This window comes from Morus notabilis, unplaced genomic scaffold, assembly GCF_000414095.1.
Source record: "Morus notabilis unplaced genomic scaffold, ASM41409v2 Scaffold847, whole genome shotgun sequence".
Classification (NCBI taxonomy): domain Eukaryota; kingdom Viridiplantae; phylum Streptophyta; class Magnoliopsida; order Rosales; family Moraceae; genus Morus; species Morus notabilis.
Genome location: NW_010365351.1, coordinates 28,075 through 51,617, shown reverse-complemented (window position 1 = coordinate 51,617; position 23,543 = coordinate 28,075). Strand labels below are relative to the sequence as shown.

The following is a 23,543-nucleotide window of genomic DNA, read 5'->3' as shown; positions in this document are numbered from 1 at the left end:
ATGTCTCCAAAATACAAGGAATAGGATTCAGGGTCTCAGAATCCGTACCGAGTAAATCGAAAGACATAAATCCATAAATAGGAGTTTGTTAAGAACTCAGGATTAAGATCATTCTATATATGACCATCGGTAGACTCAATTAGAATTTGTATGCTTAACGAAAATTATTAGAAATTCATATTGTGTCCGTGTCCCTGTTCCACACAATCTCATTATGCGAAATACACTCATTCAATATCTCACCATATTAACAGTGCGGATAGCACCGTTCCATTCTAAATGGGAATGACATGTATTAATAATGTTTTAATTAAAGATTTCAAACTTTAATTAAATTCATTATGAACAATGTTTTTTATTATTATCCTTAAACACTATCATCTCGTATATAACACTTATATACTATGTTTAAGGTTACATAAATAATCACGAAATTTTCATTTGATATTCATAAATATATGCACATAAAATGATGAATAAACTCTTTTATTAATTAAATAATAAATATCCTATTACATCTTATGCTTCTAGGATACTATTCCCAACAGGATGCTATAACAAACTATATGTGTGTAAAATTAGGAGTAGGACATACAGACGCATATGATTGGTAAATTGCTGAAGTTTTTTTTTATCAATTTTTAGGTAGGTTTCATGAAGTTATTTTAAAGCTTAGCGGAACATATTACCCAACACCACCTTTAGCTTTAGGTGAACTTTTAAGAATTAGTATTTTATTTAGTGAATATAGGACAAACCCAATCTTAAGAGTTCCTATCAATTCTATGGAAAAGAAATTTAAAAAATATTGGTCTAAGTTACCTTTGTTGTATGGTTTAGGTACTATTTTTGATCCTAGATTAAAATTATATGGTTTAAAATGTGGTTTAGAAAACTTAAGTGAATTTTTAGGCATCAATTGTTTGGATCAATTTCCAACAATAAAGGAAAAAATATTTTCAATCTATAGTAAATATGAGAATAGGTTTAAAAGCACAAACTCTGGAGTACAGGAGCCGTAACAACAAGATAAAAACTCGCATTCATTCTTGAATGTTTTCGGGTTGAAGAAGAAGAAGAAGAAGACAACTCAAACAGAAGCTGAGAATGGATCTTCATCAACAGGTGGCAGCAGCGGCGGCAGCTTCAACGAGCTTATGGCGTACCTAAGTGAGAGCTTAGTAGTCGATGGTACTAGAGAATCGTTTGACTTAGTTCAATGGTGGAGGGCACGAACATTAACTTGGCTAATCCTAACTCAATTAGCAATGGATATATTTTTGATCCGAGTCTCCACTGTTTCATCCAAATAAGCCTTCAGTACAACATGACGAATAGCCTTCAGTATGATCGGACGAATACTTGAGGAATGCCGAAACGCATTGCAAAGGGACATTGTTGAAGCCTTGGTCTGCATTAAGGATTAGGATCGTGCTGATCAACGTCTATAGGATACAATTTTGCCGGCAAGTCAAGAATGGATCGATGAATTTAATAGATTAGAATTTAATTTTGAAGATGATCATTCAGCTTCAAATTAAATTATAAATTTGTAATTTGTAAATATGTATTTGCTTTTGACATTATAATTGTATAACTTTGTAAGTTTGTAAAATTTGTAATTCATCACAAAATGATTGCACTCTTTTTTTCTTACCAAGTTTTTATCTCAATTGGGTTTTTCTTGGTAAGGTTTTTAACGAGACAATCATGAATTACGAATTTAAAAATTAATATACAAATTAATTTATTAAATTGTGTTAATAATGTGTGTTGAATGTTGATGTTAGTTTTAATATAATTTTAATACAAAACAACTTAATAATTATAAATATAAAAAAAATTCAGGTATTTCGGGCGGGCTCGGGCAACCAAATACAGGCCCGCGGCTCGTTCATAGGCCTTCTCGGGTTCGGACGGGCGGCTCAAAAATTTTGAGCGGGTCGGGCATCGAGTAAAAACACAGTATTTTTGAGCAGTCGTGGGCGGCCCGTCTAAAGTTCTAGCACTAATTGAAAGTGCGTGCGTGCGATGAGGAGAGCTACAACGACGCATCATCTCAGGCGACATAGGCTACGTAGTAGATGGTGGAGCCCACACATTAGTCACGTGCATAAAATCATTCAAAAATTGCCCAAAGGTAACAAAAATCCTTCTATTTGCTAAAATTATAAGAATAAGGACAACATTTTCACTTACTTTAAGTGTTTAAAGACGAATTGTGTCAATTACTTTAAAAAGAAAAGAAGGAAAAAAAAAAACACTAATCTTTATCTTTGCTTGATATTGAAAGCCACTAGTAAATGAGAAAGCACGATCTGTTGACGGGGTTAGGCTTTAAAAAAGCTAACCTGTTCTTGTTCTTTTTTTCTTTTTCCTCTTAACATTTTTAAGGATAAAGACTTTCACTTGAAAATGGAGTTCATCGTTATAATGGGCAAAAAAAAAAAAAAAAGTACAATACATTGCAACAATTTTTTTTTTTTTTTTTTGAAAAAAAGAACCAAAAAATTGATTTTTGTCTAAAACAATTAACTCAATTGGCTATTAGAGGGAAAATTTGTAGACAGAGATTTTCCTCATGTGGCCCAAGGCAGCTTTCTAAATAAATAATCAAACTATGAGAAGTAAAATTAGAAGAGATGTAACTTTATAGATTGTGAATCCCAATCATTTTCAGAGGAAAAAAAAAACTTTAAAAAATATATCACCGACACAAAATTAGGAGTTATTAGAGAAAGTGATAGCAATGCCTAAAATATTCGTAGTCAGCACCATTGTCATTATGCAAAGGAAAAAAAAAAAAAAAAGGGGGGGGGCCAAGGAGCCAAGCCAACACTACATTCCAAGACACCTACCAAATCTTCTGGGTTTGTCCTTGTTGGTGGGACAAGTAAATTATTTCATATACGATGAATTAGGATAAATTTACATTTTTACAAGAAAGGAAATATGCAAAATATCATATTGCAATGAATTACACTTAAAAAAAAGCAACTCAAGAAGTAATTATTCCTAATAATGTTATATTTTAATAATTTTTTTGAATATACCTTTTACCTTTTATGAGAAAACCTTACAAAAGAGACATAACAGGACTTTCATTTTTACCATAACAATATGGAAACTGGTTTCATTTTTTTTTCAAAATTTTATAACCACTCCACCTTTTGAGTTCGAATATTAATGTATGTAATATCATTTGAGTGACGAAATAGGATTTCCATCTCAACTTTAGTCCCATATTTGCGTTGAATGCGTCAAAATATATGCACCACCATGTGTAATGTGTCTCACACCTATGCAGGTAATTGATATGGGGTTTGAATCTTTGGTGCGCACCAATCAAATCAAGATTTTAAGAAATTTCGTGGGATTTTTGACTTGACATAAATAATATTATGGCCAAAATTTTTGTACATCTTTTTATGTTTGGAAAGGGAGCTTCTCGGCCTCAAAAATGACCACAAACTTAGAAACCAAAAAAAAAAAAAAAGTTCCATGATTATGATCTGCCTAACTTGGCAGGATAAGAGCAGAAAAAAACGACTAATAAATTTAAGTTGATAGTGACAATTAAATTCCACACAAGAGTAGACAATTGGACCACTAATAACGGAAGTTGGACATAACTGAAAAGAAGTCAAGAAAATCATATAAATAACGGAATTTTCAATAAACTAGTGCCATAATAGAATCATAATGGTTTGAAAAAGTATCATCCTCCACAATTTAGCCGAATGGAAAGTCTAAGCATTCCCATCTTAAATAAAACAATTAAAGTGTTTCATACTCTCAAACATGTTTCAGTTTTATTTATTTATTTTTCTTTTTGGTACTTAAATCAGTTTTTCTTTTCTCTTTAACTCTCTTTCTTCTCCAACCCCACCAACCAAGAAAAGTTTCCTCACTGTACTGCTTTTTTGCTTGATCAGTTTGGTTTGCAGCAGCAACCTTTGATCATCCATGGTAACAGAAGTTATTATTCCTTTTAAGCCTTTTTATGTTCATGAGATTAGTTTTGAAAAGGATCATTTGTTTTTTTCAATCACTATTTTTCCATGTACTGTTTGTTCCTTAAAAGTGAGCCCCAGTTTGTCTTCTGGGTATTGTTGTCGTTTCATCTCACTTCCTTTATAGGAGATGATTGAGTGAGAGAGCTTGGTGGAGATCTCACAGAATTTATTATCTTCTTCAGCTAATTCTATTGGTGGGAAAAAAAAAATGGTGTTTTGGCTGATAATTCTACTATTAGAATTACTTTTAACCGCCAATGCTTTCTCTTTTCATGGATCTGCAGGTAATCAGTTTTCTCCATGGTGCTTTGAATCAACCTTTTCTTTTCTTTTTTTGTCATAATTGGTTTTGATCAAATGATTACTTGCTTCTCTTCATGAACTTGGAAATTTAACTAAATTGAGGATCTGGGTCTTCATGATCATACATAGGAATAACTGCTCTGTGTAAAGTATTGGGTTATCCATCTAAATGCAAGTTCTAATAATGCTGTAACATAATGTCACTTTTTCTGCTTGATCTTTCCACTCAAAAGTCCTGAAAAAGTCCATAAAAAACAAGAAGAAAAGTCATAAATATATGCTAATACACTTGTTTTTGCACACTCATTGTTGGTTGATGAACATGTATAAAACTTTCAGACTTGTTTTAACCGATTTTTGGATGAATGTCTTTTAATGTGGTACCACAAACTATACTTCCTCTTAGCTTTGGCCAGAAAAGACAATTGCTTGTCTACTTTGTCAAATTTTTAATTAGCAAATGAAAATTTTATCACTGAATTAGATATCAATAGAAGATTTTTTTTTTTTTTTTTCAGACAAGTTTATCAACATACATAATGTCATGAGGCCTCCAAGTATAGCACTTCCACCATCTATGTCATCTTCTGGAGCTCCCTCAAGGAAATGGGCTCATGGTCCTCTATCTTCCCCTGCAATTTCTCATCATAAACATCATCACAAAAGGAGAAAATTCAACACCTCTGCTTCAGACCCACTTCATCCTACTTACACCCAACAAGGTCAGAATCTCTTGACTAAAAAGAACTTGAACCATATAATACACAACTACACAAATAATTCTTTACCCTTAAAAGTTATTTATATTTCTGCCTATTTTTTTAATAGGTCCTTCAGTTTCTCCTTTCCAATCACCCTTTCCTTCACCAAGGATATGGTCTTCACCAGAATCAGCACCTGCAGAGTCACCAACAACTTCCTCTAGCCACTATAATAGTATGGAAATCCTTATCAATTTTTTTTTTTTTTGGTTCTTTCACTTAATTTTCTGTAATTACTGATGATCTGATAAATGATTTTGTCTCCACTCCACAAGTGCCCATTCTTTCGCCTACAGTTTCTCCATTGGGTTCCTCCCTCAAGAAGCTAAAGGCTCCACCACCATCACCACTTTTAGCATTACCACCTCCACCTCCCAATACAGGTATGCAATACCAGTCAATTTCCTCACAAAATTTCTCACTTTTAGCATATCATTCAGGTATAGTCCACTTTTAGTCACGAACTATAGGACAAATCCTATTTTGGTCCCTGAATTATGAACTGTCCCAGAATGGGTCCCCGATCTATAAAGTTACCCCAAATTAGTCATATTGATCCGAGTGTTAAAAAAAGCACGAGAGATGTGAAGTGTATATGTTAATTTTGTTATTTTATATGCTTGGGCACGACTACTAAGGAGGACTCCATGCCTCTTTTTCCATCAAGATTTTAACAGTCCAACAGACATAAAGACTACATTGGGATAGCTTAGTAGTTTGAAGAGTTGTTCTGAGACGTTTTAAAACTCGGGAACCAAAATAGGATTTGGCTATTGTTCGGTGACTAAAAACAAAAAATTACCCTTTCATTTACTGTGTTTGCTTCAACATGTAGATTGTTCATCAGTGACATGTACAGAACCTCTGACATACACACCAACTGGAACACCCTGTGGTTGTGTGTTGCCAATTCAAGTAAAACTCCACCTAGGCATTCCAATATCCACATTCTTCCCTTTAGTCTCAGAACTTGCAGAGGAAATAGCAGCTAGTGTTGCACTCAACTACAGCCAAGTCCGCATTATGGGAGCGGATGCGGCCAGCCAGCAGCTAGACAAAACCGCCGTCCTTGTTAACTTGGTACCTAGAGGAGTTAAATTTGATTACATAACCGCATTTCACATCTACGACAAATTCTGGCGCAGACAGATTTTGATAAAGGATTCACTTTTTGTTGCCTATGAAGTTCTATATGTCCACTATCCAGGTATGAATCTGATCATACTAATGATCAACCATAGAAGTTACCCGTTACGTCTTTTCTTTTTCCTTTCCGTTTATAAGAAATTCTTGTGCTTTTACAGGTCTTCCTCCTTCTCCTCCTCCATCCCCTTTGAGCATTTCTACTATAGATGACGGGCCATACAGAGGTCAAGACACCAATGGAATGGCAATGAAACCTATAGGAGTTGCTGTGCCTAGGAGAAAACATAATGGCCTAGGCAGAAGCACGATTGTAATAATTGTTGTCTCATCTTTCACAGCCTTTGTTGTATGCTTAGTAGTTGTTTGGCTTTTGTTAGTGAAATTCGGTTTTCGCAACCACCGAACTGAAGATATTCCACAAGCTTTGATTCGCTCCCCTGCAAAAACAACAGGTACTAGCTAGCATTCTAATCAAATTCTCACTTCATTGTGAAAATTAAATGAAAACGTTATACAATCAATCACATAAATGCCATGAGAATTCAACAGGAGCTGCGAGGTCTGCGGTTGGAAGCAAGCAGGGTTCTGAATCGATGTCATTTAGTTCCAGCACAATGACTTACACCGGATCCGCCAAGATTTTCTCATTGAACGAGATAGAGAGGGCCACCAACAACTTTGATGCCTCAAGAGTGCTTGGAGAAGGTGGTTTTGGGCTGGTCTACAGTGGAACTTTAGACGATGGAAGGAAAGTGGCCGTGAAGATTCTCAAAAGGGACGATCATCACGGCGGTCGAGAGTTTCTAGCAGAAGTAGAGATGCTTAGCCGTCTTCACCACAGAAATTTGGTCAAACTGTTTGGTATTTGCACAGAAGGCCAGACTCGTTGCCTAGTCTATGAAATTGTTCCAAATGGAAGCGTTGAATCCCATTTACACGGTACAAATTACAAAATTAGATCAAAGTTGAAAATATGTTAGAACAAAGTTTTGACGTTGACTCTTTTGCGTGTTGTACAAGGTATTGACAAGGAAGCTGATCCACTTGACTGGGACGCAAGAATGAAGATTGCGTTGGGCGCAGCTAGGGGCTTGGCCTATTTGCATGAAGACTCAAACCCACGTGTTATACATAGAGACTTCAAATCAAGCAACATCCTATTGGAACATGACTTTACACCAAAGGTCTCAGATTTTGGATTGGCCAGATCAGCATTAGAGGGTAACAGACACATCTCAACCCATGTTATGGGAACTTTCGGGTTAGTTTCTACTTCTATCCTTAGAATGTCAACTTAGAGCATCTCCGACAAAATGCCAAATTAATCTATTAATGTCAAATTTAAACATTTGGGCAGAAAAAGTGCCATTTTTGGCGCTAAATTTGGCATATATTAGATTTGGTATCAAATTTAGCACCAAATGCAACATACGCCAAATTTTAAGCATCTGGTAGCTATTGGCTGATATCTTGACTTTTTCATTTCATAATTACAACATTGTCATTTTCAAGGCATTTAAAGATTAAAAATTTACTTTCACAAACTACAAAACTTAATAATTGGAAAAAAATTGAACCACAAAATAGAATATCACGTCAAATATGTCATTTTTACACTTTGCAGAGCAATTTGAATACGAATTGTCTTCAACTTTGAAATTCTTGGATATGTATCCTATAATTTTATAATCTTCTTTAATTTTTCTTGTTTGCAGTTACTTAGCCCCGGAATACGCCATGACCGGGCATCTTCTCGTAAAAAGTGATGTGTACAGCTATGGAGTTGTCCTTCTTGAGCTACTAACAGGAAGAAAACCAGTGGACTTGTCCCAGCCTCCAGGGCAGGAAAACCTCGTGGCTTGGGCTCGTCCACTCCTCACAAGCAAAGAAGGCCTAGAAATCATGATAGACTCGGCCATAAAATCCGAAATGATCTCACTTGATAGTGTGGCTAAAGTGGCTGCAATTGCCTCAATGTGTGTCCAACCAGAAGTGTCTCACCGCCCTTTCATGGGAGAAGTTGTTCAAGCCCTCAAGCTGGTTTGCAATGAGTTTGATGAGACAAAAGGGTTGGGCTCAAGATCCTATTCCCAAGACGATTTTTTGGCTGATACTGATCAGAGTAAGACCAAGACAGTTTCTGGTGAGATCGTGGAAGCGTCGCCATCGACAACGACGCGTTCACACGATCATCATCAACATCAACATCAACAGTTTTTCGTGTCGGGTTCGACTCATGATGTAGCACAGCTTTCGACATCAGGTTTGTTGAGTGCGTCAGTGGGAGTTGAAGAGCAGGAAATGGGGTCTTTCAGGAGGTATTCTAGTTCCGGGCCGCTGAGGTCGGAAGGGAGGAGAACGAGATTTTGGAAGAGGTTGAGAAGCTTGTCATGGGGAAGTATGAGTGAACATGGATTGCCATTGAAAATAAGGCCAGGATCTCGTTGAAGTTCTCTTGATTATTTGTCGTTTCAAAATAAGAGCCTATTTATTTTCTACCATAGAAACTTCTCCATCTCTTCCAAGTTGGCGTTTTCTTTCTTCAAGAGACATTTGAGCAAATATTGTGAGAAGCTTATGGTAAGATTTTGGCTCTGGAGTTTTCAACAATGAGCCTTTTTGTTAATGCTCAAAACCAGCCACAAAGTTTGCATGTGTCTTCAACTCTAGGTTGCTCCGGTTTAATAAAAATCATTTATTTCTCATTTTTTGCGAGTTTGTGTATTTGGGACGAGGCTTGTGTATAATGTATATTATATCAATGGTCTAACAAGGTTTCATGAACAAGAATAAATAAGTAAATAAATAAATAAATAATTCTAACAAGCTTTCAATAAATAACTATGCTCTAAACCTTATGTCACCCCTGATGCTTTGAAAAATCCCACTCCAATTTAAAACGTACTTCCTGATCGTTTGTAAGAGATGGCAATGTATCTAACAAATGTTTGCAATCCAACAGCTGATCGTCTTCAATGCTTCCGAACCTCTCAATCTTTGCGACTTTCAACTCATGACGCCAACATTTCATGCGGGAAGAATAGCAGCACACTGGCTGTTCTCTGTAAAATAGCTTCTTGCAAAGAACCTACATGCAAGAACACCATATGAATGATAATAAGCATTTCTACTCGAAGTCCAAATATTCCCAACTTCTACAACAATTATGATCTATGTCACTAATTCAAAAGAATAAAGTCACCCGTTAGTCTCCAACCCATTTTTCTAACAAGACAACACATGACAAACATGAACAAACATCATACATAACAATACATACAGGGACATGAATTTTCAAAATCCTCAATCTCTGATCTTGTTCAGATTTATCATATAATAAAATATCTCAATTTGACAGAACTCGTCCATTGAGATTGATCATGTCTGGTAATATCAAGGTCATATGTACCCCAAGACACAGCAATAACTTCAACAACTCTATAAGACATCCAACTTAAATCCTCAAAGTAAGAAACGCTCATACCAAAATCCACAAACAAATGCAGATGTTCAAGAATTTAACCCTACAAAATCTGATTGAAAACTGCTACTAACAAAACCAAAAATCTCGGTTATTCCAATTCCGAGAGACCATCCTACAATTTTCACATTTTCTAAACACAAAGTAAAACCCATTGTACAGAACATATCTGAAAACAAAAATGAGAATTAAGGTAATATTTGTTTCATTGGTGACAAGCACCAAGCCATGCGAACACAAAGGTGAGGACTAACTAACTACAAAAAATTCAGGGTGATTATCTATAACATAAGGCTGCCAACAAGTATACATACTAAAATACAAAAAAAATGGTAAAAGCAAACCTCTATGCATTTTTTTGGAACATAGACCGCGGGGGAGTAGATATAGTCTTTGGATGACAACTCCAGAGTAGGCCATCTATTAGAGATTGACAATCTACGTCCTTTCTGTCCATGAATAAATAAGCCAGCTCTAAATAGTCAACTTGGACCATTGGAGAAATTTCCACTTCTCCTAATTCTTCAAGATCAAAAGTAACCTTCAATCCAAAAACCAGTAATGTGTCACATGAAAAAGAAAAATTGCAAGAAGCCACGGCATCAACAACAAGAATAATACTATTAACCATACCTCATTATCATTGAAAATTAGCTTGAAATGTTTTCTTTGAGGTGAAGTTCCAATAAATTTCCTTAAGTCAAGGAGCCAAGAACTGAAAATTTGACCCCGTCTCGGCATTAAATACAAAATATACATTGTATATGGAATGTTCTCCGAAAATAAGACAGGCATGTTATAAGCCTGGCAACTAAAATACAATAGAGATGGAGCATCAATTTCAATCACCTCAGTCTTTTTATACGGCTCAAGAAAAAGCCTCTTAAGACGTTGCACAGAAATCCTAATCCTTTGCAACATATGGCAATGATTTATTTCTAGGCTCTCGAGGAGGGGAAATCTAGAAAGATGAGAATGCAACGAGTCATCAGTGATGCCACAATTACTTAGAAATAGTTCCTTCAGATTGTGACAGGAAGTCAAATTAATGCGACAAGGTGATCGTCGTTCATAAGACAGGAAACCGAATTGTTTTAGAATTGGTGCATCAATATCAACTCTCTCGAGTTTGTTGTTCTTGTGGAACCCCTATTTCTAATATCTCAAGTTTGTCAAGTTTAGAAATCTCAAGAGTTTTCGAGGTTGGGAAAGTTGCGAACACTGTTTTGAATAATATTTTCGTTCTGGGAAATACGATGCAGCGCTAGCTTTTGAAGAGAATAAAACTTGGAAGAAACATCTATTGATCTGACGACAAATGTTGTTTCAGGCAGAGCATAATGTGTTTCGTAATCTAGTCCATTGATACCGACATCTATGAGAATCTCCCGAACACCGTGATCAAGAGCTAACACCATCCATCTATCAATCATCGAAAACAACTTACTATCACGAAGGATCATGTATAGATTAAATGTCTGCATTCGCAATTTCTTCTGGATGAAACTACACAAGGACTTTTCCACAATGTTCATTATGTCGGGGGCTTTCTTCCAATTTGTTTCCTCAAAATCAAATATAGGAAAGGACTCCCAAATAGAATTCCATCTTTTAGACAATATAAACGTTCTGTTTGCCCCTTTTCTGGAAAGAAACGACAATATATGATACGATATAAAGTCTGGTAAGTTAGAGACTCAGTCAATTTTGTCAATTTCTCCGTCCATACCTAATAACATAAAAGAAACGACATTTATTCACGTATATTTGCGAAGCACAAATCTGATTATTAATATCAAAATATGCATATTGAATGAATCTAAGCAAAGAAAAAAAAAAAAGGAAAAGAAAAGAAAAGAAAGTTTACTTCTGTTATTGAGATCTATAAACACTGGCTTAATCGGACTCTGTTTTTGTAAACTACAAATACTCTGAAAATAAATAACTCGATCGGATCTCTCGATGCTTTTTATACTTATATATGTTTTCCCTTTCGATTCCACTATGAATTTGCTAACAAGATACTCGATTCTTGTTGGTTTCATTTCCCAAGTCTCTCGCAGTTTCCTCACACCTGCTTTGGGAAGCTACAAACAATATACGATTCTTAAGGCTTCTTCCTAACTGAACTAAGGTAACCCTGTAAAAGAAACAAGTCAAACACATTCATTTAAAAAATTAAGGAAAAAAATATATAATGTTATTATTTAATCGATTATCTATCTATCTATTACCCATTATCAAAGAGAATCTCTTTTTTAAATAGTGATCTCAAAGAGCTTTCTCATGCTGTCACATGACAGTTAGAGAACGTTTGGTTGGAGTATTCAAACTATGTGATTTAAACTATTTTTTATTTATGTGAATTTTTTGTGAAAGAAAATACTATAATGAACCACGAATCATGATTCGAATCAGGGAACGAATTCCTCTACCAAACATCCTCTATTCTCCTCCTTATTTTTTTTGTTTCTTTTTACTTTTTATTTTTATTTTTAAAAAATTTTAAATGTTTTTTTAGTTTCTCTTTTAGGGGTTAATTTTTTTATTGTTGATATGGTCAAATCACATCATATTAAAAAAAATATGCATAATAAATAATTTTTAACACAAATATAACAATTAAAATTAAAAAACTAACGGTAACTTATCTTTTTAGAACCTATTATTTTGTGATTTTTTTTACATGTTTTTTTAAAAATATATTTCTTTCACACTTTACTCCTATTATTATTGTCTATCTATTATTCTATTACATTCTCGTAAAGAAGAATGCGTTTTTAGGGAGAGACGTGCGAAACATTTCGCACATTTCTCCCCACATTAACCAAAAAAACTAATGGTAACTTATCTTTTTAGGACCTATTATTTTGTGATTTTTTTTACAATTTAATTTTACATGTTTTTTTTTAAATATATTTTTTCACATTTTACTCCTATTATTATTGTCTATCTATTATTCTATTACATTCTCGTAAAGAAGAGTGCGTTTTTAGGGAGAGACGTGCGAAACATTTCGCACATTTCTCCCCACATTAACCAAAATAAAATCCTTTTACTTTCTTGTCCCTTTTTTTTTTTTTTTTTTTTCCCCTCATTTCTTTCTTCTTTCTCTTTTTTTCCTCTAAAATACACTTTTTTTTCTTTTCTCAAATGTGACCCCATAAATTTTTTTCACTCTAATTATCTTATTGAAATAATTTCTTTTTATATATGTCTTAATCAAATTTTTTTTACAAAATGACTCTCCCAAATACTTTTTTGCTATATATGCCTTTTTTTTTTGCTTTCTTTTTCCCTTTTTTCTTCTTTCCCTTCATTTCTTTCTTCCCTCCCTTTTTACCCTCTGCAATACGTTCTTTTTTTCTCATATCTCAAATATGACCCTCATAGATATTTTTCCCTCTAATTGTCCCTTTTAATAATTTCTTTTCATATATGTCCTAATTAAAACTTTTTTTTTTACCAAATGACCTTCTCAAATACATTTTGACTATATATGTCAATAAATAATATTTATTATCTTGTTCAAAAATATTTCCTTACGAAAATATTTTATCTGCCATCTTTCTAGATACATTTCTTTCATGTATACTACTAAATAATTTTTTAATTATTTCATCCCGTTAAGAACTTTTTTCCCTTTTAATGTTGCTCTATATATATAATCCATTTCTAGTCCCGAACTATAGGACAAATCCTGTTTTTGTCCCTAAACTATAAAATGTCCAAGAATGAGTCCCTGATCTTTTATCCCAAATTAGTCATTTCTTTTTCGTTCTTATTCTGGCATTTTGATGACGTTTCATGGAATGATGTCGTACGGCATAATCATGCGTTTGAACTTTGTGCTCGTTTTAATTTCATTTAAATTATATTTCAATATGCATTTTTCACGTTGTTTTAAAATTTGACGTTCGGTTCATAGGTTCAGAATTATCATTGATTTACATGTATTTTTGTGAGAGAAAACATTGTAGCGAGTCACGAATCATGATTCGAACCATGTCACGTTTCCTCATACCAAACACTAGTCTCGCTTAATCCTAAATTTAATTTTGATTCCGTATAGAAATAATTAGTTGTTTTTTACAGTTGAGTTTTTAGCACAATTACCCTGAACTTGTCGTGGTTTATAGCAAATTGCCCTCTAAATTTTTTAATTTGACAATCAACTATCGAACTTGTACAATCGTTGCAATGTACCCCAATTTATTAAATTTGTTCAAGACTTTTATTAGATTTAAGGAATTAAAAGTTGAGGAATTAGAAGATTTGTGTTACACTTGAATTGAGATGTTAGAATTTTTTGTCGAATGTGTTTTTTCGACATTAATTTAATAAAATCATCATTAAAATGAAACATATTGCAACAATTTTATAAGTTGGGGGTAACTTTTTAAAATTAAAAGCTTATGCGATAAGTTGCTAAAGTGTTACAAGTTCATAACGTAAATGTGTAAAATACTCTTTACAATTTTATTGTTGTTTAATCTTAAACTTAATCGAACTTATTATTATCATTTAATCTCTTTTGTCATTTCACCTCATGCTCTCGTTCACATTTTTAGGTGTTGTTCGTGAATTTGTTGTGTATAGTTGTTAGGGTCAAAATCAACACCATAATCATCACTGTACACGTGGACATCATTTGGAAAAAAATGTCAACTCGAATCGACTGAAATCAACTGGAGTCCAGATCGACTCAAGACGATTAGAGAAGACTGACGACATGAGGAGTATAAGGACCACTGTCGATATTTAAGGAAAGAGATTCCTTGAAGGGTCAAATCGGATCAATAATAAACTAGAAAGTATCCCAAGAAGCCAATATGGAAATAAAGAAAGGGAAAGTCAACTGAAGAAAAAAGGGAAACTATCTAATTTAAGAGAAAAGGAAACTAGAAGGCAATCTCTTATAAATAGAGGGTGCGAATCACGACTAAGACATTTCAAAACTCCACATATTACGCTCAGACTCTCGCTCTTCCTTCTTCTCAAATTCTCCCAAAAGCATTGTAATTGTGCTATTTTCATTACATAGTGAAGAAACCCCTACAATAGACGTACTCTAGAATCATCAGGGAAACCACTATAAAATCGTGTGTCCATTTATTTTCTAACACCTTACATTCTCGTTCTAATAATATATCGACTCAAATTGACCCGAATCGACTCACCAACGCGATCGCTACCTAGGAGCGGCCATTGGCCTTTAAACAAATTTAATTGTAGAATTTGACCCCTACAATGGTTCTACTTACGTTGGCCATATGTATCAGTATTATCGTCCTCAACTTGTATCGTTCAGTCTAATGTCTTGTCATATTATGTTGTTTTCGATTTTAAGTTTCTCAATCATTTTGATTTTGTGGTCAATTTTAGGGTTATGTCACGTTCTAGGTTTTTGTCATTTCATATGTTATTATCGTTCATTATTCCCAGCCATTTTCTACATTTCTCATAGTTCTAAGTACTTTGTCATTCTCATGCGTTTTTGTATTATTTTCTTGTTTTCCTAGAAATCTGTTCTCTATAGAAACTAACTCGTTCATTTTGCTACTTCGAATCATAGCTCAAATTTTTGCTAGAGTGTTTTCTCTTATAAAACTTCAAATTCGACTTTTATACTATAATACTTTCTCTCATATAAATTCACTTTTAAATTCAAGTTCTCAACTTGAATGACTGAAACGAATGAGGCCTAAAGATTCTATCAGAAACTCGAACTAATTTGAAATTGAATCTTGACTAGATTTTTGGTTTGAGTTTCTGATAGAATCTTTAGTTTCTATAGAGAACGGATATTTTGAAGTTTTTTTGTTGTCTTTTTTCTGACTTCCTCTATGTTCTCACCTTTGTATAAAATTTTGTTCTAGTTCGACTTCGATCTTTTTGTTGTCGTGTTGAGATATGAGGTATGCTGTCGTTTTCTGATTTATATCACCAATTTCTTGTCGTTGTGTTGTTGATGTCGTTTCCATGTATTTTTGTCATTTAGTTTCTCTTGTCGTTTGACAAACATGGAAGCTGTAAAATAAAAAATAAATAAAAAATAAATGTTGAATGATATAATTCAAAGGCACCAAAATGCGAACTCCTTTTTTTCCCCTCTTATTTCGTTTAATTGATGAGAACAAACACAGGGAAAATGAAATTTTTAACATTAAATTATCTACGTAGAGAAGTCGAAAAGGCGTCGTTCACAATCGAAAACTCTGAAGGAGGACAGTAGAAGTAGTTATGAATAATACATACATCAAATAATACAAACAAGATACAAAATAAGAGTCTCATAGCGCTCTAGCTAGAATTCTCTTGAATGTCAATTTTTTTTTTTTTTCCTTTCCCAGCAGAAAATAAAAAGAAATAAAAAATTAATTTCCATCTACCACACATACAACACAAACAAGAGGCCATGACTATGGACTCGGACTAATTGCCGCAAAGCAAGCTTTCAATCTCTTTTTTTTTTTGTTTTTTTTTTTTGTTTTTTTGTTTTTTTTTACTGCTTGCTAACATATAAAATAACAAAATTACATCAAATTACCACAAAATCATCTAACACTCCCCACATTCTACTTATCGTCATTCCTAATTATAAACCAGCGGCTCTTCCCAGTCTCTCTCTCAAGATCTTAATTCCCATGTACCTGCATTCACAACAATTATTAGCCTTATTTTTCTCTAATTCAAACTTCTGCCATAAAGAAACAATGTTTTCTTGTCCTCTATTGGCATTTTCATTTTGTAACTTGTTTATGTGGAACTTTTTGCTGTTGGTTGATAAAACGTCCCCTTGCTACATCTTAAGGTTCTAAACTTTTTTTTTTTTTTTTTCAAATGTTTCTCAAAAGTAGACTCCTCAAATTACCATATTATGTTACATAACAAATAAATTTTCATGCGTCATATAGTCCATGACAATATAGGGTCCAATTTTCAATTTGCTACAGCATGCATGAAAAAAGTGTGTTTTTATTTTTTATTTTTTTGGTAATCACTTACTAGAATGATACGGTAGGATATGGGGAAAAAAAAACAAAAACAAAAAAACCTAAAAGTAGGACTTTGTTTTTAAGCATTAGATTTGTATTAAAACGCATCATATGTGCATTTTTTTTTTTAATTTTAGTTTGACTAGATTTAACATTTAAAAACATGCACTGTATATTGATATAAGGCCCGTTTAGTTCGCTGATTCGAGTTGAGATGTGATTTTATGTGAGAGTTTTTTACTGTAGTAAAACATTTAAATGTAACTATTTTTTAGAGCTTTTTACTGTAGTAAAACTCGAATTCTAAACTCGAATCGTGAAATAAACGGGGCCATAGAGTATTCCCACCTCGAAAATTAGCTCATTTTTCTTATTCTTTTCAAAAATTAAAACCAAGGAAAACACATGTGATTCTTACGTACGTACCTTCCCATCATCAAGACAGTGCCTTGAGGATTAGTTCCAGGAGATTCAGTGAAAATGGAGCCATCAACAACCCTAAGCCTGTCAACCCCAAGAACCTTGTATTTGGTGTCAACGACCTTCCCAACATGGCAACCTCCATGGTAGTGCCAAATAGTGATCACAGTGTCCTTGCAAAACTGCTCCAAGGATTTGGTGTCGTTTGGGTGCCTAGGTACCAGGTTGACATTGGCCTTCACACTCATGTTCAGCACCTTCTCCACCGTCGGCTTGTCGACCTGCGTGAAGTTCAAGAAGTGTCGCGATTGCGCCACTTTGATGGCCACTTGTATGCCGTCGACGCAGCGCTTGAGATCGTAAGGGTGGCTGAAGTAGTTGAAGGTGATGGAAGGGTTGTCGTCAACGTTCGTGTTGAGGAGGCTGATGTGGCCTGTGGAAATGGGGTAGGCTATTTTTTCTAGAATGAAGCCTCCTCTGAATGCCTCATGGGGCAACTCTTTTTTGCCCCTTATGTATGCTTCAATTGCTTCTGCTGTTCTATGCTTTGGAGGAATGGTTGATAGCTGCCCAATCTGCTCGTAATATATATGTAACATATCACATAAAGTTGCACTTCATATATAACTATACGAAAAAAAAAAATTTAAATTGAAAAGTAAGTTTTTAAGTATAGAATTTGCCCTTGAATAGAGGGCAGATATTAATTCCATCTAAAGTTTAACGGAAGTCAGCTGTTGGACAGCTAAGAATTATCTAATTATAAAAGGGAGATTTGTCAAACTTCGAACACCAAGATAAAATTTTCCCTTTAGTCAATCATTTAGTTTCTAGGCCACAATATATTTCGCAATTGATGCTCATTTTTTATATTAAAATCTCATTTACAAGAATTTTAACTACAAACTTGCTTAATTAGAACTTAACAAACTATACATTACGAGGTTTTCCTTTTTCAAAAAAAGCTATATATATATATATATATATATGTATATATGTTGTAGTAATTACGTACCTCAGCTGACATGATTCCATGGTGGCAGTGAATACTGTCCTGGGACTGCCCAAATCCACTGCTAGCTTCAATGTAAACACCCAACTTGGTAATGCCAACGGCTTGTATAAGTGACTGACGAACATTTCTATTGCTAGGCACAAAGATAGAGTTCATGGGGTTATCGGCCATGCCTTTTCCAACAAGTTCATTCTCAAGCACTATTGGAATCTTCATCTTCTCTAGCTCAGCCTTTGGACCGATCCCACTTAGCATTAGCATTTGAGGTGTTCCAATTGCTCCGCTAGACATTATCACTTCACTTTCTCTCTTGTCTGCTAGAAGTGCCTGATGTTGATTCCCACGTTCATCTTTGAAGATCACCCCCACTGCCTTTGGACGCTTCCCTATAAAAAATTATATTGCATTTTTATATTTTCAGTTCTAAAATCTTGATATTAACAGAGGCGGAGCCAGAAAAATAAGTCAACTAGGCGGAGTATATACACGAAAAAAACTTCCATTAGATTTTGCATATAAAATGAGCTTGAGGGATTTTACGTATTATTATGAGGCGGGACAAACATAGAATTTCTTTAGAGGGTAATACAAATTTTATGAGGTTTCACTTGAAAAATTAAAAGAAAAAATTTTCAGTGGGACGACTGCCTAGTCTTGGTTGCATATGGCGGCTCCGCCCGGCTTATATGTTGTGCTAACAAATTATGACATATAAAATCATCTTCACCTGAGGTGTCAAAGACCACTTTTTGAACTGTGGCATAAACCAAGACAGTGAGTTTCTGGGGGTTCCCGGAAGCAAGGAGATCGGCGGCGGTGTGACGGCGACCAAACCTATCGAAGATGGTCCCACCAACCTTGGTTCCATAGATGTGATCGTAGGTAAATCCATTAAAAGGTGACACACCAACGTCCAAAAGACTGTCCCGGAATGCTCTTTGCCAAGGCGCAAGCCTAGGCCTGTGAACTATTTGCTTCTCAACCCATGGAAACGATTTATTTACAAGTTTTGCATCCCAATTCATTCTTTTTATGAACCTGCAATCCAAGAAGGTTATATTAAGTAAATCAAGTAGTACTTCTTTTATTTCATTATTTGTCCTTCAAAAACATTAAGAATTGAGTTAAAGTGTACCAAATAAATGAAGACTATTTTGCAAGGATATATTAGGCCCCGTTCATTTCGCTGATTCGAGTTTAGAATTCGAGTTTTACTACAGTAAAAAGTTCTCACAAACAATCACATCTAACTTTTTTGCTACAGTAAAAAGCTCTCACATAAAATCACATATCAACTCGAATTAAAAACTCGAATCAACGAAGTGAACGGGATTTCTCTATGTACAGAATTTATTACGTTAGGTAAAATCCTAACTATGTGAAACAACATATATCATGACCCGTCCAACCAAGACCTATACTTTTAGAGGTAAAATGAGTGGCAACTCATAGCAAATGTGTGATGGTGGCTAGTACTGCAAAATAAGAAAAATAAATATATATTATAGAAAAAAGAAAACTCATATTTTTTCTGCCAGAAAAAAAAAAGGAAGGAAAAGAGAGAATATGTTGGATGGATAGGTAGGTCAGTTAGATGTTACATAAATGAGGTAGTAATATATAATTTCCTAAATATCATGGACCCCAACTTGTCAAAGAGGTCAACTTATTCCCAAGGTAAATTATTTCTTAATTTAATTAATAATCTTTATTTTTGTTAGATCTATCACTGCCTAAACACTCGCACGCAATGAAAACCATGTTGTATAGGGACCACAAACTAGGAAGCGTTTAATAGAATTTTGTGAAGGAATAATTATTAGTCAAGCACAAAATTGTTTTGATACTGCGTATGGATAAGATAATTACACATATCATATATGCCTTGACAAACCTTTACAAATTGTTAACAGCCACATAATAATCACGACGGTTTAATTTTGGCCAGCACTTTTTGTTTGACTCGGTTTGTTAGGATATAATCAAAATTTAATAGGATCAACAACTTTTTTTTTTTTTTTAAGAATGAAAAGCCACTTTACGGAGTACCGACTATATTTATTAGGTTACATAATTACACCTTTTTTTGTGGGGTATGTTAAGATCAACATCTAAGCGTTCTATGTCCAAAATGGAAAATTAATACTTGAATGGGAATTTGAGAGACCTTATTAGATCAACCAGCTATATACAGTACTTAATTGTGGAAGTACAGAATAATAAAAAATTAACCTCTCAAATCATGTTATTTACGAAGTAATAATCCAATACTCTGACTAGAAGAAGGAAATGGCAAATGAGAGGTTGCCGGTGTCAATTTATGAGATAATGATGATTTTAAAGAAAAAACGACTAACAGAAAATGTGGCAACCGTGATAGTTAAAAGTTTGGATTAGATTTTCTTGGCATTCTTTAAATACACAATAGAGCTTCAAACTTTGATAATTTGATTCTTCGTCGTAGCCGTATAAATAGGAGAGAAAATAGAATTTATTTCTTCCAAACCTTGTGTTTGTCAAGTTTAGCCTTACACCTTATTTTGTAAAATTCACATTTTCTATCTCGCATATTTTTCTTCTTTCTATGATACCTTAACACCGCGTATGTGACAACATGTCAGCACTATCACGTGACATAGCGCCATAACACATATACAAGTCTTTTGACTTTTTTTTTTTTTTTCATAATCCAAGTCGTACCAATTTCCCCAAAGACTAGTTCTAACTTAAATAATAATAAAAAAATACATCTTGTTCATCTCACCGATTCGAGTTTTGCTACAGTAAAAAACTCTCAGAAACAGTCATGTCTAACTTTTTTTATTAAAATAAAAAGTTTTTATATAAAGTCACATCTCAACTCAAATGAGCGAACTAAACAGACCTGAGCTCATGAGAATGAGATATAAAATTCATTTCACATATCCCAATATTTGACACATTATTAATAATAATACATTACGTACCTTGGGCTTGCTCTAGTGTAGAAGCCAGCATTGATGGAAGAACCACCACCCAAAACCCTAGCCCTAGAGTTAATGACTCCATCGGTTGAAACAAACGCTTGGGAAGCAGAAGAAGGAGAAGTGTCCGCAAGGGCAATGTGGAAGTTCTTCAAGAAGGAGACATTTACATTGGAGAAAGGAACGCCTCCTCTTTCAAGCACTAGGACACTGAATTTTTTAGAAAGCGTGGCGGCCAAGGGACACCCAGTCGTGCCACCTCCGACGATTATGTAGTCGAATCCGTCGTCGTTTCCTTTCGACAATGACGACGACGCCGAAGAGAAACTGCTTGCACGTTTGATGAATGGGTATTTGAATTCATAGAAGTTGCTACTCCTCTCCTTTCCTGCAAGCAAATTAAACACATATTTTGTGTGGTCATGAGTTTTAACTTCTTTGACCAAGAAAAAACAAATGAAAAGTTGTTCAACTTTCATATGAAAACTAATTTGATCAAGTGTTGTTGGTACATACATCACTAGAGAGTGTGCTAATTTTAAGGTTTTTTCTTTTCTTTTTTTCTTTTTTTTTTTTTTTTTTTTTGAGAACAATGAAGGATACCCTTTTGAAAGATTGACATTGGGAAACAAAGAACGACTCGACCAAGAATTCAATGAAATATAAAGGTGAATAGAAAGATCAAAATTGATACAACCATATAGTGTCTTGTATTTCTTATAAAATGGCAATGTGCTCAGAAGTGCCAAAATCACTAAAGCAATCTGGATAACATCAAATATGCTCCGTGGCATAATGAAGGGGTAAATTTACATTCCTGCCTCATATATTGAGATCTAGAGTTCGAATCATGAGCTAAAAAACCGTATACGTGGCTTGACTAAGGAGTAGAGAAAAGAAAGAGCAACTCAAAGTTTCTAAGATTCAATCTTCACTTTTTTAATATGGAAAATTCCAGAACCTATAAACTAAACCAAGACAGAGAGAAAGAGACAAGAGAGCAAAAAACACACAGATCAAACCAAGAGATCTTATATATTATGGGTAGAAGAGAAGGCAAAAGAGAATTAGTAAGAAGAGCAAGAAAAAAGAGAGAGAAAGAGAAAGAACCTTGGGCAAAGGAAAATAAGGTGATGAGGCAGAACACCAAAATGCTAAAGATGATAAACTTGAATCTACCAACCACCACCACCAAAGCCATTGATCAAGGCAGACAAGCGCCTCAGAAAAGCACTCACTCAAGAAGCTGCTGCCGCTGTCTCCAACCTCTATGTGGCTGCCTCTGGTTGGCCTTGTTTTGTGTGTGTGTGTGTTTTAGTCTTACAAACAATTTATATATATATATAGAACCCAGATTTGATTTAAAAAATAAAAAATAATTATAACTCAAAAAATAAAATAATAATACTAGAATCTGTTTACCATGAAGCTAATAATTACCAAAAGAAAAGGCGCAAAAAGGAAATAAGAGCAAAGAATGCTGTTCTCAACTGTATCTAGCTTCCAATGGAACTACATTAAATGATGAAATGAATGCCACGGTTGGAGTTAGCAGTTGATTTGGCCGTTGGATTATAACTCTCTTCCTGATCTGATCATGTCCGTCCATTTAATTAGTACAAAGCAACAGCAGACACACCACCACCTATACCTGGACCAGACCAGCCCAAATATGAATGTATGGGGACTAATCACATTGTTTATATATATATATATATATATATAATTGTCAATGCTTTTCTTTTCTTGGGTAATTTCTAAACAAGAAACTAGCTACAGCAAAGTTTCATCAGTTATTTCACTAACCTTTAATTATTAAGTGTAACCTTTACTTGATTCATGATCTCTTTCGTATACTAAACCATTGTGGTAAAAATGTAAGAAATTATCAGAAGAAAGAAAGTAATGATTAGAGCCCCACCTAAACACCCATCCCACTTCATCCCCTTAAAAAGGTGAAAGATGGTAAGAATAAGTAATTAATGCATGAGCATTTTTGAATCTGGGGTGAGCCTATTTAGAGTTTGAGTCTCGAAAAAGCGTCTACAAATTTGCAAGTATACCCGTCGAAATAAGGACCTAATAACTGGTCGTGTTTAGAGTGAATTTAGGTTTAAATGGTTTGATTGCTTCTTTTATATCCATTACAACCTTCGATAAAAATCCTTACGTCAACTCCTTCATTAGTAACTATATCCACCCAATTTATTTCTCTCTTCTTCTCAACTGGCTCCAGCAAATGAAACTTATAACTAGTTTTCCAATGTGGGTCTCTCTGGTGTATGAGATATATAAATATCATATCAAAGCACTATTTTGTTTGTGATTATTGGTTTCTGTTTTCCCATTGCATTAATAAAATGAAATTTATGGAAATAAAGTTCCTCCCAACATATATAGCCCATCATACTCACATATATACTAGGCTTCTCTGTATCAT

The 23,543-nt window shown here is 34.3% G+C and overlaps 2 protein-coding genes across 2 annotated transcripts; one reads left to right on the top strand and one right to left on the bottom strand.

The window, feature by feature from the left end:
• The first annotated feature begins 3,684 nt into the window (after nt 1–3,684).
• LOC21388584 (receptor-like serine/threonine-protein kinase ALE2) lies at nt 3,685–8,852 on the top strand. Its single transcript, XM_024172133.1, has 10 exons — nt 3,685–3,969; nt 4,199–4,300; nt 4,838–5,041; nt 5,148–5,255; nt 5,356–5,463; nt 5,916–6,287; nt 6,385–6,678; nt 6,776–7,165; nt 7,247–7,487; nt 7,942–8,852. The coding sequence occupies exons 2-10, from the start codon at nt 4,225–4,227 to the stop codon at nt 8,672–8,674; spliced, it is 2,526 nt and encodes an 841-aa protein (XP_024027901.1). The 5' UTR covers nt 3,685–3,969; nt 4,199–4,224; the 3' UTR covers nt 8,675–8,852.
• A 6,947-nt stretch (nt 8,853–15,799) lies between these two features.
• LOC21388582 (protein HOTHEAD) lies at nt 15,800–22,438 on the bottom strand. Its single transcript, XM_010107936.2, has 6 exons — nt 22,214–22,438; nt 21,107–21,491; nt 18,868–19,178; nt 18,141–18,526; nt 17,132–17,700; nt 15,800–16,360 (listed from the first exon to the last, which is right to left on the bottom strand). The coding sequence occupies exons 1-6, from the start codon at nt 22,302–22,304 to the stop codon at nt 16,306–16,308; spliced, it is 1,797 nt and encodes a 598-aa protein (XP_010106238.2). The 5' UTR covers nt 22,305–22,438; the 3' UTR covers nt 15,800–16,305.
• Between the last annotated feature and the right edge of the window lie 1,105 nt (nt 22,439–23,543).